This window comes from Ctenopharyngodon idella, chromosome 17 (genome assembly GCF_019924925.1).
Source record: "Ctenopharyngodon idella isolate HZGC_01 chromosome 17, HZGC01, whole genome shotgun sequence".
Taxonomy (NCBI): Eukaryota; Metazoa; Chordata; class Actinopteri; order Cypriniformes; family Xenocyprididae; genus Ctenopharyngodon; species Ctenopharyngodon idella.
In genome coordinates this window covers 16,328,738-16,346,415 of record NC_067236.1, presented here as the reverse complement: position 1 = coordinate 16,346,415, position 17,678 = coordinate 16,328,738, and the positions used below count along the sequence as shown (strand labels likewise).

The 17,678-nt window shown below is 36.3% G+C and overlaps 1 protein-coding gene across 1 annotated transcript; it reads right to left on the bottom strand.

The window, feature by feature from the left end:
- Positions 1–222: 222 nt before the first annotated feature.
- dhx32b (DEAH (Asp-Glu-Ala-His) box polypeptide 32b) lies at positions 223–17,431 on the bottom strand. Its single transcript, XM_051868327.1, has 13 exons — positions 16,847–17,431; positions 16,366–16,559; positions 15,500–15,878; positions 14,066–14,296; positions 13,858–13,951; positions 10,854–11,003; positions 8,737–8,928; positions 8,277–8,417; positions 7,945–8,135; positions 5,340–5,530; positions 3,093–5,050; positions 2,889–2,947; positions 223–834 (listed from the first exon to the last, which is right to left on the bottom strand). Exons 1-11 carry the CDS (start codon positions 17,096–17,098, stop codon positions 4,870–4,872), a joined length of 2,196 nt encoding a protein of 731 aa, XP_051724287.1. The 5' UTR covers positions 17,099–17,431; the 3' UTR covers positions 223–834; positions 2,889–2,947; positions 3,093–4,869.
- Positions 17,432–17,678: the final 247 nt, after the last annotated feature.

Below are 17,678 nucleotides of genomic sequence, written 5' to 3'. Positions count from 1 at the left end.
TGATGTCATCAACCCAAGAAGCTTGTTGTAGTCCCTATCAGCCATTTGTTGTAGTCCTTTAAATTTCTGTAAAAGAAAATATCTCCCTTTGCATTGAACTTTGAGCGTCGTAACTTTGTAGATGTTGTTTATGCTCAAACAGGAACATTACACACTAAGTAAAGTTAAAGAAGTAAAATCATAATCAAGGACCCCTTTAAAGAAAACCACACACAATACCTGATTGATTCATGCAGATTTTCATTGTGACTCAAAATAAATTGTATTCAGCATTATGGAGGCCATTCAATCTGCTGAACATATACATCAGCATAGTTTAGGGTAGTTGGGGCCTCCATGGAGCCACTAAAAACTGCTGATGTGCATTCCTGTCTTAGACGGGTGGAGGATTTTGGAAATGTGGTCAGGAAATGGAACTAAATTATCTACTCCATATGTTTTTCTCTCAGGCAATCTGCTTTACAGAATAATATTCTATGAAAAAAAAAATGTCAAAAGGAAAGTACATGTTTTATTCCATTGAGGGATAAACAATCTCTTAAAGAATTAAGGCAGCGGCGATGGACTGAATAAGTAGGCCATATATATATATATGCCTTAAAATGAAACATTTCATGCCATAATATCAGTGATAGATATAAAAATGATTTACAATGCTTTGTAGTGATCAATAATTCTTCTCATACATCATTTTCTCTTTTCTTAGTTGTCTCAGCAGATCCTTAATATGTTCGTTAACTAAACTCCCTCTCGATTGTGTTCATGAGGTCTTCTTCTGAAGCATCATACGTGATAGGCAAGGCCAGAGATGAGCCCCCACCAATTCCATAACCTCTAAAAAGAATACAAAAGAGGATTTCATATAGTTAATACAGGGGGTTTTCCTTTTCAGTAGAAACTAAAATTATCAAATGATAAAAAGTACTGTAAAATACATCTATGTTTAGTTTACCTCTAACATTAAAAAGAGGATTTCATGTTGTGTTCCGGTCATTTTGACCCAGAGAGGATTTTCGTTTTCCCGAAAAAATACTAGTTAATGTTATCACATTGGCCTTGCTCACACAGTATATAACAACTTTACAAATTTTCTTTAATAATTTTAGTACGTTTAGTAATTTTAGCACCTTACATATGCTTATAAATATTTAATTTGGCTATTATTCAATATTTTTTATCAACTTTCTTTCAGTTACCACAGGTTTTGTATTCCTATTTGGAACTAACTGATCTGAGCTTATGCACCTCATTTTTTTTATATGAATAAGCTAGAGTCAAATTTTTTTTGCTCAAAAACCGAGGTGCATAAAGAATTAAAACACCTGTGCTAGGTGTTTTAATTCTTTAAAACACCTAGCACAGGTTGACAAAAATAAGTTGACAAAAAATATTGTTGACAACAATATTTTATTAACAATAACAATAACATTAAGTTGACAAAAATATTGAACCCAATATTTGGTGATAATGTAGCACCAAGGATTTTCTCAGCACAGCACCAGGTTAAAGGGTTAGTTCACCTAAAAATGAAAATTCTGTCGTTAATTACTCACCCTCATGTCATTCCACACCTGTTAAGACCGTTCATCTTCAGAACACAAATTAATTTGGTAGTTTTCCATTGCCAGCAAGACAATTAACATTTTCAATGCCCAGAAAGGTACTAAAGACGTATTTAAAACAGTTCATGTGACTACAGTGGTTCAACCTTAATGTTATGAAGTGACAAGAATACTTTTTGTGTAGTAAAAATAATGACTTTATGACAATATCTAGTGATGGGCGATTTAAAAGCACTGCTTCATAAAGCTTTACGAATCTTTTGTTTCGAATCAGTGGTTCGGAGCATGAAAGTCACTTGATTTCAGAAAACGAGGCTTTGTTACGTGATAAGTGTTTTGAAATGTCAATGGTTCACCACTGGGGGGCGTGACCTTGGCAGTTTGATACGCACTCCGAACTACTGATTCGAAACAAAAGATTTGTAAAGCTTCAAAGCCTCATGAAGCAGTGTTTTGAAATCACCCATCACTAGATATTGTCATAAAGTCATTATTTTGTTTTTTTGGTGCACAAAAAGTATTCTCGTCGCTTCATAACATTAAGGGTGAACCACTGTAGTCACATGAACTGTTTTGAATATGTCTTTAGTACCTTTCTGGGCATTGAAAGTGTTAATTATCTTGCTGGCAATGCAATCCTCACTGAGCCATCGGATTTTAAGAAAATATCTTAATTTGTGTTCTGAAGATGAACGAACGACATGAAGGTGAGTAATTAATGACCGAATTTTCATTTTTGGGTGAACTAACCCTTTAAAGGGATAGTTCACCCCAAAACGAAAATTCTGTCATCATTTACTCACCCTCAAGTTGTTCCCAACCTGTGTGAATTTCTTTCTTCTGCTGAACAGAAAATTTAGATATTTTGAAGAATGTCTGTAACTAAGCAGTTGATGGACCCCATTGACTTCCATATTGTTTTTCATATTATGGAAGTCAATGGGGTCCATCAATTGTTTGGTTACAGATATTCTTCAAAATATCTTCTTTTGTGTTGAACAGAAGAAAGAAATTCATACAGGTTTGAAACAACTTGAGGGTGAGTAAATGATGACAGAATTTTCATTTTTGGGTGAACTATCCCTTTAATGCACGGGGTTTTCATTATTAATAGACGTCAAATGATAAATTATATCGTAAAATCGTTCAAAATACCTCTTGAAGCGGCATCACTTTGTTTAACTCTGTTAAACATGAACATTTGAATTAACATTACAGACCACTGCTCTCAACCAAACACAACACTGGACACAACCTAACTTCTTTCAGTGGAAATGATGTGTGTCACTAGTAAGTTCAGATCAATAATTGATGGAACACACTTACGAAGCTGTTGCTGTGCTCTCTATGTTGGCACAGCTCAACCGGTCCTCCAGAGGCCTGACCTATTCAGAAAGCCAGGAAATAGATAGGGATTCCACTTAAAGACTTTAATAGTTTCTATTAATAATTCATAGTTGATTCTAGTTGCCTATTGGAAACAGATGAGGCCTTATAATTCTAACATGGGTAAAAACGCAGCAGCCATACCTTTTCATGAATGTTTGAGGTTGGTTTGTTCACTTTATTTTTGTCCTTAAATTCGCCCTTCGTCACATAACCATGTTTACTGCCACTGCAAACGTTGTTGCTGTCTTGTATTTTGGCATAGTAAAGTCCAGACGACTTTGCTCCAAATATTGGCATCATATAAGAAGTCCTGTTCAGTGTTATATCATTGTTGTCACACTCAGCGAGAATTCTGTCCACCTCCACCGCAGGATCATCGGCTGAAAACTCAGAGTCCTGCCCGTCACTGTTACAGTCTCCCTGGGCTCTTCTTCTGATTGACACGCGCCGATCTGAAGTTTGGGTGTTCGAGGGACCAAACAACTGACTTCCATCCCGGTGACTGCCGCTGCTGCAGACGTTTTCCTCTGTCACTGACACAGGTGCGACTTTTTTCATCCTGCTTTTTGCTGTGCCCATCTCTCAATGCTCTCGAGTGCCAAACTATTACAATAGCAGACTTTCCAATATGACAAAATAAAAAAGACGACACAAATCCTAAGAACATTTTAAGTAGAAACAAAGATGGAAACGCGAAAATCTTTTCATTTTATTTTTCATTTAATCGTGCAGTCTTTGCAACCAGTGACGCTACGCAACGCTCTCATAATCAGCAAAAGTATGCGCTGCAAACGCGACGCGTCCGTGAGAGTTGTGGATGACGTCGTCACTCATTCGACCAATCAAAGACTTTGTTTACAAACTGCAAGCGTCGCTTTCAACTCTGCCATCTGTCATGTGAGTGAACTGGAACAGCTGGGTGACAATACAACACAAGAATTGCTGTTTGACAAAAAAAAAAAAAACCCAAACATTTAAACCATTAAAAAATATTTAAACAGTCATTAGACCCATTCCTTTATACAACGTTATTTTTATTATATAACATTCATTTTCAACACATTCACCACAGGGAGTGTTTAATTTTAAGATTTTAAAATGATTCCCTAGATGTTTACATGTCTTCACTGCAGTGTTTAGTTTGATGTGAAAATGAATTTTAATAATATTTAAAGCTGCAGTGATATTTGGGCGCATGTAACAGTTTAATATAGATATGATATGAATTAAGTAGATCATTTCAGAACATTTTGGACTATATTCAAACTCTATGAGAGCTTTATAAAAAATCTCAGATACAATATTAACATTTTGAACAACAGTTTTTTTTATTTAATTTCTTATTATCACAGTGAAATTGAGATTAATATCAAAATATATTAGCTAAACAAATGCCTTACAAATAAATACATATACAATTGAAAAAAAAAACAAAAAAAACAATTCCAGTCTATTCCAGGTTTGTTTAATTACAGCTCTCCAGCACTAAATAAAACCGATGGGAAACACAATCAAATGGAAAAAGGAAAATGTTTAATTGTACTATCCTGATATTATGTAAAAATGCTAACTAGTAGCTACGGTTTATAAAAGACATTTTAGACACCATAAAGTCAATGACAGTTTATTCATTAACTACTGCACAGCAGTAGGTTATTTAAATTGTTATTAATTCAGCAGAGACAACTGTACAAATTGTTATTACTTAGAAGCATTGTCCCGGGCACTGTGAGAAGGGGGTCGGGCACACTATGTTTAACAGATTACACGATCTGTTCTTTTCAATCAAGCTAATTTGGTGAGTCTATGGAGATTCCTCGTTGTGCCTCATAAATTCCACGGTTACTGTGTAGCAGTGTAAGCATCCTGTTTGAATCCTGTCATGGTAACGCAGTGGTAAGGTATGCTAGTTCCCCTATCACTGTATGGTACAGCGCTCATGCGGTTGATCCTCACTGGCAGGGCTGCTGGGGGTCTGGGTTTTTCTTTTGCCTTTAGATGGGGCTGCTGAACCGTGATCTATAATGTGCTGCAGTAGGTCTTTACTCTCACTAGGTGGCAGGTTATAGAAGAAGTACTGCGGTGCCATCTGAATGAACCTGTCACGAGCAAACAGCAAATAAACCATTAAATTACAATGCACAGAAGAACGAATTGTCCAAATGGAACAAATTGGAACACTTAATTGAACACATGGTTGAAGAAAAGAGAGTAAATAGCTTGCTAACCAAATTAAAAAAGCTTCATAAGTACATTTAAATAAAACAAAAAGAATTTAAGTTATAAGAGACTGTGAGCTAAATTAAATTATAACATTACATTATTAATGCCTGATTATTTACAATCCATTGCATGTTTTCTAGACAAAGCAGATGATCCAGTACTTACTCATGTGCTGAGATCTGAGAGACGGTTCTGATGCAGTTGTTCTCTGACAGTGTGTGCTCATGGTACAGAACCCATTCTGGCAGATTCTTCTTGTGCATCTCGGTTCCGTAGCCAGACAGCGGGTGGATCTGAGCCACATGTTTATGGGTTAGCATGAAGTAATTCCCTGACCCGTCAATGTCCCTCGCCACCTGGAAAACCCCACACAGATTAAACAATGGAAAATGCACTCATGCAGTGTTAGGAGCACTAAAGAGACTTAAATACGTAAATCACTGTGCCATTTACTAATCTGCTTTAATCACAGATGTTACTGTGCCAAGGCAATAATTTGAAAGAGAATTTGTGCACCAATTTTTACTGTTGTGCATTTAACAATGCATTTGAGAAAGAGATTAATCCTTTTTCTTGTTCAGTTTTAAAGCAACAAAGCACAGCAATATATTAGATTTTTCCAAAGTGCATATAGTACAATATTATTATTAGAGCTGTCAAGCGATTAAAATGTTAAATCTTTTAAATGTGGCGACACACATCAAATTTGGCTGAGAGATTACCCCCAAAAGATAATTTAAAGTCATTATTGTGTTAAATGAAAAAAGCATTAAATAGACATTACAAAAAGTAGCTTTAGAAAAAAAATACTTTATTTGATTCAACATAGAATTTTTTACACATAAACCTTTCAGCGGCCATGAGGGTGAATAAATGATGACAGAATTTTCATTTTTGGGTGAACTATACCTTTAAAGGGGCTTTTATTAATATGGATATATGAAATATTTTTTTTATGAAATGATAAATAAGAAACTAAAACTGACAGTAGGTGGTGGTAAATGAGTCATTGAGTCTTTCATTTAATGTGTTCAAACAGCTGATTCATTCAGGAATTAAGTAAATGTCTCTCTTTATAAATGGGTCATTGAATCATTGATTCACCTGATTGATTCGCTCAAAACGAGGATTCATTCAGAAATTAAACACCGCTGTGTGTTTTTTTTGGAGACATACAGCGTTTCTGCTCTGGGTTTATATTTCATTGGCAAAATTGAGCAAAAGCAGACAATATTGTGTCTAAAATATAACACAATATTAACTTCTTATTTACTGTTGTTTAAAATCAATATCAGATATGTATTTGTGCAATTCGGGACAAAAACAGCACTTGTGTAATACTGATTAACGTTATTATGATATAAATATGAGACAAAAACTCATACAGGGGCATTTTTGCCCTGATATCTTGTATTTTAGTACCATTTTAACTGCATTCTGTAGGCTCCATCACACAGTGAGTTGTTGACCTGTTTTATGTTCGTCACCATCAACTGTATGAAATGTAAGATGAACTACGTATTTCTGGGGTGGGGCGGGTGTGTTAAATGCGTTAATAATTTTAACGTGTTATTTTTTCCCATAACTAATTAATTAAAGGGGACCTATTATGCTCCTTTTCAGAAGATGTAATATAAATCTCTGGTGTCCCCAGAATGAGTCTGTTAAGTTTCAGCTCAAAATACCCCACAGATCATTTATTATAGCTTGTCAAATTTGCCCCATTTGGGTGTGAGCAAAAACGTGCCGATTTTGTGTGTGTCCCTTTAAATGCAAATAAGCTTCTGCTCCCGGCCCCCTTTCCAGAAGAGGGCTTTAACAGCCCGTGCTTCGGATACTCAGCAACTCAAAACTAGAGAATCTCACTCAGCCAAAATGTCAGAAATTGTCAGTAACAGGTGTTTAGCCTTACATGTTCGAACCGGACTCAGAGAGACTCAGGAAGAAGTTACAACTTTTAGAATGCAACTGGACATTTCTGAATGGTTAATGGATAAATTTATGTAGTTGTTGCGAAGTTGATTCAACTCTTCACATGTGCCGTCATGTTAATCTTTGGGCAAATCCAGCGTTGAACTGACCCTCGTTTATGAAGCAGTCCGGTGTTCTGACGAATAATGCTACCTATCAAATTGTGCTACCAACACTATATTTTCATTGTGCTACCTACTGTTTTAATGGGAGGTAGCAAAATCTGAGCGGGTAGCACAAATCGTCACACTGGTGTAAAATGATTTGCGCTAATGTATAACACTTTTTCCGACACATTTCCTTTATAAATAAAATTCAACCACGGTGTCCTCAGTGGCTCAGATGCTGGAAATCTACGGAGACTCTTATGTTCATTGGTACATTCAATAACATAATATTTATAAATGTTTTTTGGGGCAGACATTGTATATCTCCAGCTGCTACAGCGAGGAAACAGAAATGGCGAACTGCTGTGGCTCTCACGGGGTGGTATCTATGCTAATAGGGCAGATCGTCACCAGTCATGGCCGGGGTTTCCCCCTACTCTCACAAAAGAGTAGGGGAAATCTGGAACTGCACATTTAGAGAGACTGTTTATGATTTATGGGGATTATAAAAAAAGTAATGGGTTGATTTTTACCATTATAGGCTGGTTGTTTACACACACTGTGGACACACATCTATCTTCGAACACCTTATAAAAACGAATTTTTGCATAATAGGTCCCCTTTAAGTTAACGCATTAAATCAAAAGCCCTAATTATTATGTATATCATGTATATAATCTCTATATCCATACCTGCATGAAGAAGCCAGCTAGTAGTGCACGTCTGATGTTCAAGCTGTTGCTTTTAGAGCCAAAGTCAGGTAAGGACACTGGCAGCTCTATCCGCTTCAGGATTTCTGTTAGCTCAGAGCGTATAGCATCTGCTGTCTGAAGAGCAGCCAGACTAAGGAAATGGTCTTCACACCACTGTTCCACGCTAGAGTCTGAAATACAAATGTGAATGTGAAATCGACACTTTATATATTATAATCAATAGATTTTGTTGGTCAGTGTATTTTAATTTACCACATTGGCCATTGATGTATATGCATAATAGTTGCAAAAGATGCACAAAAATCACTCACATGGCCCTTCCTTAGCATATCTGTAAGCATTAAAGATGTTAATAAGGGTGAAGTGGTCTCCTTCTGCATGCTGGAACCTCTGATGACACAGTGAGGCTTTCTGTCTCATTTCCACTGGGGGTGTAAGGAAACAGCTCGGAGCTAAATTACAAAGAGAAGGAGCAATTAAAAGCTTGAGAATAATTTTTGTTCATTATACATTTTTTATAATAATAATTAAAAAACAAAATAAATATTTTGAAAAGCATTGCATATTTTAGTTAGTACAGAGTAACTGAATGTATTAGCAGAGGTTGAATTGTCCATACATTTTTATGGGGTTAAAAAGGTACAATCACTTTGGTACAACAACAGTTATCTGACATCACTTCCAAATATAACTGGATGGAGCAAAGACATATTGGAAGTGCAGACACATGGTGGTACACCTGTTGAGTGGATTGTACTGAGACAGGATTACCTGTTAGCATGGCAGCGATGGTCAGCACTTCACTCACACAGTCAAATTCACAAGACGCAAGCAAAGTCTTAGCCATCTGTGGCTCGAGAGGAAACTCTGACATGATAATTCCAATCTCAGAGAGATTTCCGTCATCATCCAAAGCAGCAAGATAGTCGAGTTCCTCTAAAGCTTGCATGAGGCCTTCTGGATCTATGGTAGAGTGAATTCAAATATGTAATATATTTCAAATTATTAATCAGTTTTCCAAGTGTGCCATTAATCTATTCTAGAAAAATATGCCGAATAGTTTAGGCTGATTAAACAAAAACCGACCCAGTGTTGTTATTGTCAACTAAAACCATTCAAATCAATTTTGTTAAATGAATTAATGAAAATTAGAAATATTATATAATAAAGTTAAACTTAAAAAATGTTGCCTTGGCTAACCAAACTAACCAAAATAAAATATTTTTTTTACTATAGTTGAAGTATTATAATTATTGAAACTCAAACTGAAATAAAAATAAACCAAAGCTAAATAGGAATATTAAAAAACAAAAACTAATAAAAATGACAAAAGCACTTAATAAACTTGTTAATACTTGAAAATTAAACCCGAAAATATAAAAATAGTTATTTCAAAAATTAATAAATATTATAATTGACTTTAAATAATACTAAAATAACATTGAACTGACCTAAATAACGTAATTATAGAAGCTTGAAATAAAAAAAGGTAATTGCGACTTTAACTGAAAGTAACTTCTACTGACAGATCTTAAAATATGTCAGTGCCATTGTTTTGTCTTAAGATGCACACCAGTAATGTTTTTTTCTAATGAATATTTATAAAAGCTAATTAAATGCCGTAATTGTACTAAGGCCTAATCCTGGTTTAGCCTAAGCCCTGTCTGTGAAACCGGGCCTGACTTTATAACATGCAATTGCGAGTTATAAAGTCAGAATTGTGAGTTATAAACTCGCAATTGCGTGATATAAAGTCAAAATTGCAAGTTATTAAGTCAGAATTGTGAGTTATAAAGTCAGAATTGTGAGTTATAAAGTAAAAATTGCGAGTTATAAAGTCAGAATTGTGAGTTATAAAGTAAAAATTGTGAGTTATAAAGTCAGAATTGTGAGATATAAACTAAATGTCCAATTGTAAGCGGAAAAAAGACTGTGGAATTCTGACTTTATAACTCGCAATTGCATGTTATAAAGTCTGAACTGTGATACATAAATGCGCAATTCTGAAAAAAAAAAGTCCAAATTGTGAGATAAGTAATCACAATTACCTTTTTTTATTATTATTTAATGGCAGAAACAAGCTTCCACAAGTAATTAACTAATAAACAATAAATGAGTGATTGTTTTCATATTCAACATTTTATCAGTTTATCCCACAAAGCCTTGCTTTCATACCTGTCATGGCGCTGCTCTGAATAAGGTCTATAGTTAATTTTAAAAACCACCTGAGCAAGTATTATTGTGGGAATAAGTCAAAGGGTTATCAACTGTTCCATATAGAAACGTTTGTTAGTCCGACCGAGTAAACAGACAATAAACTCTCAATAATTTCTGGCATCATAACAAAAGCGCCCCACATATTTCCTCAGTTGCATCATGAGATAAACAAGTTCATCTAGTTCATCACACCATGCTGTTTTCACAGAAATGCTCTTTTCGTAGCTCCATTAATGATGCTGCTCATCTGAATGGTGCGTGTTATGGAAGCAGGTTATCTCCGGAACAATGAACGCAGTCAGAGCGCTGTCGGCTCAGCTAAAGCACGGCTCACCACCTCTTAATACCAGCAGTGAGCAGAACAGGCCCATCTGCACCCTTACTGTGAGCCAAGAGAACCTGGCTGATCCCAGCTTTGCTGGGCTGCTGTAAACAGCGGAGAGTGAACAACTTGTTTGTGTTCAGATGGACTGCTTAGATTCACGTGAGGGATTCTAGTGTAAGTGTATGAATTATTGCAGCTATCTTCACTTTGTGGAAAATATGCATACATTCACTGTTTAAAATTTAGTATAGCTACAGAGATATTTCAATATTAGTGCAAAAAATCCCTTGGAGCCCCGAGCGATCTATGATTTGGAAGAGATTTGATTGTATAAAAAGGATCTCACCTGGTCTGTCAACGAAGTCACAGTTGCTCAGGCCAGCAATTTCCATGCGCTTTAGGAAGAGCACAGTGGAAGTGATGTCAGACTCAAGAATGTGAGGGACGCTCTCAACAGGAAGTGACGTGTCCTCTTGATACAGACAGAAACACTTGCCTGTGTACATGAAATATCTCAGTCATATGATTTAATACATGCCAGAAACACTTTTATTTGAAGTAAACATAAACGCACACTATCGTTCAGAAGTTTTGGATTGGTAAGATTTATTAATGTTTTTGAAATAAGTCTCTTATGCTCACCAAGGCTCCATTTATTTACTGAAAAATACTAAAGATGCCCCAAGGTATCGTTTTTTTAAATTTTTTATTTTTGGATCATTTTACAACCATCTGCATATGTGTGTGAGAAGTTCGCACACATCCATAGCACGTGCCCGGAAAGCTACGTCTCAGATAGCACGCGAATACTGAATGGAGTTGTCTTTCACTTCTTCTAATTCACACAAAATTATATCAAAATGGCCGCCTTGGAGAGTATCCTCGTAAACATAGTCGGTTACGTCTTAAATTAACGTAAACACCTGAGAAATAAAAACGCTTGTGTAACAATATATTGGATCTGTGCAGCTCTTAAAGTGACAGCAGTCTGCTGAATGTTAAATGGGTCCAATCCATGTTCATTAAGGATGTAACGAAGCACAGCGAGTCGGTTGAAAATCGATGAAAATACGGGACGATTCAAGTCGGTCGAGATGTTAAATGAATCGCGATACACATTTTAAACTGCAGGGGCACTGTCGCTGATTACTGTGACGCGCTTTACAGGCACGAGAGTAGCGAGCAAGTCGAGCATCAAGCGCAGCACTGGTAAACGCTGATGTTAAGGACGACCCATCCTCATTCAAATGCAGGATTGGCGGCATTTACAAAGACTTACTAATACATTATTAAAATCTTGTTAACATTAGTCAATTCACTGTGAACTAACACGAACAAACAATGAACAGCTGGATTTTTGTTAACTAACATTAAGGAAAAGATTAATAAATACTGCAGCATATGTATTACTCATTGTTAGTTTATGTTATGTAATATAATGTTAACATGACACCTTACTGTAAAATGTTACTGGATTTTTTAATAACATGTAAATTATTATAGCATATTTTTCTAAATGTGTTCAAAAGTAATTCTTGAAAGTGTAAAGATACAAATTATAGCAAATATTAAAATCTTGCCTTTATAGCGATGTGAAACCTCTGTTACTGTTGTACTTAGATTTTACTTTTTATATGTGCAGCCTCTTGACCAGACAGACACAACAGGAGCTGAGCCGAAACAAACCTCCTCCCGAGAAAACAGCATTGGAAGATCTAACTGGAGGGACTTTTTTGAGATTAGTTCTAAAATTTAAACTTAGTTTTGTTATTTGACCCAAGATATTTCAGTTTCACAAAGAAATATGTAGCATTTTTTCTTAGAAATAATAAAATAATAAACTTTAAAATAAGTACATCCCTAATGTTCATTACAAATTATTTGATGATGCAGCAATAAACTAACTTGTATAAATTAATGCATGCATTTTTGAACTTTAAATATGAGAGCAAGTGCAGGGGTGCACATAACTTTTTTGGTCTGGTTCTCAAGGGAGCACCTGGAGATGTTGCTTGGTACTCACACTTTACGCGACACACTTATCCTAAAAGCTCTCCTCATCACTTTCCCCCTGACTGCTCTCCTCACTATCTTCTTTTCTCTCGAACATGGTAGATGAAGATAATGATTTTTTTATTTTACTAACATTAATGACACAGACAACAGCAAAGGCTGCTGTCACTTTAAGAAGGAAAGCACGGACTGAATAACTGACACACATCCGGTTTCTTTCTCAACTGTTCACTTACGACATAACCAAGAGAATACTTGCCGAGACAGGTATTTTGACATAATTTTGTGTGTATGTGTCCGTTCAAGTGCAAGTAAACTCGAAAGAGAAATTAATTTGGTGTTCGAGCGCTGTCTGACTGTCTCTCTCTCTCGCTGCGTGCACGCGTTTTGTGGGTGTGAGGCTGTGAGCATAGATAACAGCTCACGAGTCCCAATTGTCGCCTCTTCTCCCGCTTTTAAAATCATTTGAATGTGTTAATTGGCGAGACAAAACACGTCCAAATGATAAACTTTCACTCTATGATGGTTAAATTTAGCAGTTAATCCGCGAATCACATGCGTGCGAACCGTTGGACCTTATCCGTACGGATCACGGATTAACTGCGATCTGTTGCACACCTAATAATAAAAGAACACACTTATCATCATGATTGCTATCTTACCAGAGATGGAGAAAAATCCTACTCCAGTAAGTAAAGTGTCCCTGTGAACCGGTCCTCAAAAATGTTGGTACTCAAAAGCGCTTCCCTCCATGTTTTCTGGTGCGCATCGTTTATTTTACCGAGCATGCGCACCTGCGTACCACTTATGTGCACCCCTGAGCAAGTGACAAATATCGACATCGGTATCAGGACAATAATTGTTTGTTAAAACGGGTATTGATATTGTGAAATATTTTTAAAATTTAAAATAGCTGTTTACTGTTTTAATACATTTAAAAAAATAATCCATTCCTATGATGGCAAAGCTGAATATTCAGCATCATTACTCCAGTCTTCAGTGTCACATGATCCTTCAGAAATCATTTTAATATGTCAGGCCCATTTTGGTGCTCAAGAAGCATTTCTTAATGTTGATAGCAGTTCTTAATATTTTTGTGGAAAAATGTGATAAATTTTTTTCATTGATGAATTTAAAGTTCAAAAGAACAGCATTTCATTGATGTAGACATTTGTTTATAATATTATATAATATATATATTATATATATATAATATCTTTCAAAAAAAAAAAAAATACTACCTCAAACTTTTGAACAGTAGTCTATGAGGAAATATTTAATTATTTTAAAATCAGTTACATTTTATTTTAGAATTTTAGAAAGCAAAAAGCCCTCACCTGTTGGGCCTGCAAGTTGTTTGCGGCTCTCAGCTTGGCTCTTGCTGATTGGTCGGATAACAATGGAGTCGGCTCTGATTCTAGGATTGTACACCTGTCACAATGAAACATCACAGTTTCATGCCCACCAATCAAAATGTAAATATAAAACAGAGCTCATAATAAGGAAAAGTCCGTAAAGTTCAAAATAAAAACAATCACTACATACATATCTTTTTTGCACTCCAGCATCAATCACAAAGCGAATGCTGTGAATGGCCCAGAATAAGTCTTCATTGGGGCTGCAGGTGAGGAAGACTCTCCTGCTCTTGCTCTCCTCAGACAGCACTGAGAGACTGTCTCCTTGCGCCGGGCACAGAGACACAGGCACCAGCTCGCCATGAGACAACGCAAGATTGACACCCTCTCTCCGCAAAATAGCATGGGCACATTCAATCTCCTTGAAAATGAATCAAAAAAAGAAAAGTTTCTATTACCATGGAAATGGGACCTTTTTCAATTCTATGCCAGATTCACCGAAGGAAAGCAGGGTGACATTTGCGTGGCATAAAACTAAGGAACCATTAAAATAGTGATCTGCCTGTTGCCTGGCCTCACAAAGAATGAGATAAAATATATTTAAAAAAATGCGCAATAAAAACATCAGATTTTAGTAAAGACTGAAAGGGTGTGTTCACACTTGTAGTTTGGTTCTCTTGGTTCTTTTGGTCTGGACCAAAATAGAAAATGGTACATTTAGTCCTGGTTCGCTTAGCGTTCACACTGTCGTTTTTAACACCGAACCTAAAGATACAAAAAAATGGGCAACAACGACTATGACGAGAAAAAAACAGGTATGCTTGAGTATTCTGTTCTTTTAGGGTCACACCATGTGACATGACATCCTGTTTTCGGTTTGTTTATATGTCTTTTGTCCGTTTTGTGTTCTGAAAAGATGGGTCTCGGTACGCTTCCAAACTAACTCTAGTGCGGTTCGACTGAAATATGAATGCAAAACGGACAAAAGACATATAAACAAACCAAAAAACAGGATGTCATGTCACATGATGTTTGGTGCACACCAGGTTTCGGACTGCACGCTTATTCAAATTAACCGCAGGAAAAGGGTAATCACACCAGAGTTCGCTTTAATCGAACCAAACCTGGCAAGTGTGAACACACCCTAAAACTTCATCTGAGACCTTAAATCTGTATGTCTGTTTACACACAACAAGACATTATCATTAATTTTCAACTTTATAATTTTAATTATTTTTTATAAATTCAATAAATATGATTATTTAATTTGTAGATATCAAATAAGCATACATTTTAAATATAAAATAAACATGAAACGTTATTATATTATTAGATAATTATTGTTTTAATTTAATTTATATATTTAAAAAATTAAAGTACATGATCAACTTTTAAACAATTAGACATTATTTTTATATATAAATAAATGCAATAAATGAAATTATGTAATATATAAATATTAAATAAATATTCATTATAAAAATATAAAACATTATTATATTATAATTTAATGAAAAACATGTATTTGTTAATTTATAAAATTATTTGTAAATAATAAACTTTTTAAAAATGTCAACAACTAGTCCAGCACTATCTCATCTATTAACGTTTAAATGCCTCTTACTTGCTCAGTTGCCAGAAATGTCACAATGTCTCCATGGTTTTGATTCTGATGTATTTCCAGAGCCAGTCTGAGGGCAGAGCAGAGGTAATCCTTCACACCTCCTCTCCCACTACCATACACCACCTCGCATGGCTGTGGCCCTTCCAGCCGGATCTGAGGGACGCTTCCATAGTGACGTAGCAGTTTCTCAGCGGCGTGAGGGGCGGTGAGGATGACCAGTCTGAGCTCCGGCCGTGCGAGGAGCATGTCTTTGAGCAGTCCGAGGAGCAGGTCTGTGCTGACGGTGCGTTCCTGGGCCTGATCAATGACCACGACACCATACTGCTCCAAAAGGGGGTCCGACATCATTTCCCGGAGCAGCACATCATCTGTGCAGTACCTGCAAAGCAACAGATGTCATCTATTTAATACAAAATCCTTCATGTATGCATCTACAAACAAAAACAACGAGCTAAGTGAAGACAAGCAGACGTGATTAGATGATAATTTACTCTGGGAATTGTCAGTGTTTTCCTTAAGGTCAGTGTTTTCATTAAGTCCGACCCTCTCAGCTGTTCTAATCACAGTTCTGGCTCTTTGTTCACCAGACTGACTTATGGCGGCTCTGAAAGGTTTGATGAAGCATATGGGCTGCACGGAAGCACGGCAGCTGCCGTGGAGACCCTCAAACCGAGGCCCCTCAGCCTTTTGTTAGCTTTTATATTGTTTAGGACAGGCGCCCCTGAAAAGGAGATGCACGTGTGATGGTAATGACAGGGGGGAGGGGCAGATAGTGGAACTAAATGGAAAAAAAGACCAGAGAAAATGACCAAATAACGTTGTGTTGAATTTGCATTACTAAACATTCCTCGGGATCATGTACGCACCTCAATACAGTGTCAGGGGAGCAACAGGTCTGAAGTGGGATGCTGTATCCAACCTCATTGCCGATGTTGACGTCCATCTCGTCGGCCACACGGAGGGCCAGTTCCACCGTGCTCTGTTGGTGAATTTGAGTGCACACTACCATGCCATTCTGATACTGCGCAGATAGGCAAAACTCTGCACACCATTGAGGGATCTAAATGAAGATTAAGACAGATAACACATGATGTAATCAAAAATAAAACTCCCAAATAACATACTTTTGGTACTTTCAATGCTAAATGAACTAATAGTAGTGAATATGTTGTATCTGCCCCATTTTACTTTTCCTTTGCATAAAAGATGAAGCAATAACTTAAATTCAGTTCAAAATTCAGCCCTATAGAGCAGAATATGGAAAAATATGAGTTTTAAAATACCAAAAAAACATTTTAAAAAGCATTTTAATGTACAAATTAATATTATAAACACTCATAAACTCACCTGAGTGCTTTGTCCTGTTTTAGCTGTGCCAGTAACTATCACAATCTGGCTGTTTATCAAAGTACCCATAAACTCGCATTTCGCTTCCCACACCGGCAGACCTTTTCTTTCTCTTAATAGTTTGTAATATCGTGAAGAAAAAGGGAGTCCGTCGAACTGATTCAACTCCAGCAAATCATCCGAATCAATATCTTGAGTTTCGTTGATTTCAGATAGTTTTTCCACATCTGTTGAGGATAGCTCCATCTCCATCGCTGCCCTAATGCGCCTCTCTCTTCAAGCGCTCAAATAAATCAACACGAACAAATCGACTGAATCACGCTCTATTAATTATGTGACATATTTATGGCCTTAAATAGATTACCTCTCCCAGATAACTTTTGTGGACCCGCGCTCAGGCGATACAGACCCTTTGTGTCATCAGTTGTCCCGCTCAGCGCACTAGCAATTGAACGAATCGTTCTTTTGAACCGGATCATTTTGAATCGGATCATTAATGAACATAAAACACTGAATCGGTCCGAGTGGTTCTCGAGTCAGCGCATAGTAATAGTTTAATGGGTCAATTTAATGGGTGAAAATGTTGTTTGACAGTTTTAAAAATAGCCTACACATGAAACTGAGTTGGTTTTTAATAAATTATTAAAACATGCTTAATGTTTTCAGACAAATGTAGTTTGCCTATTGTTTATTTTAAAGGGATATTTCACCCCAAAATGATAATTGTCATCATTTACGTATCACTCACAAGTTGTTATAAACATGTATGAGTTTCTTTGTTCTGCTGAACACAAAAGAAGATATTTTGAAGAATGTCAGTAACCAAACAGTT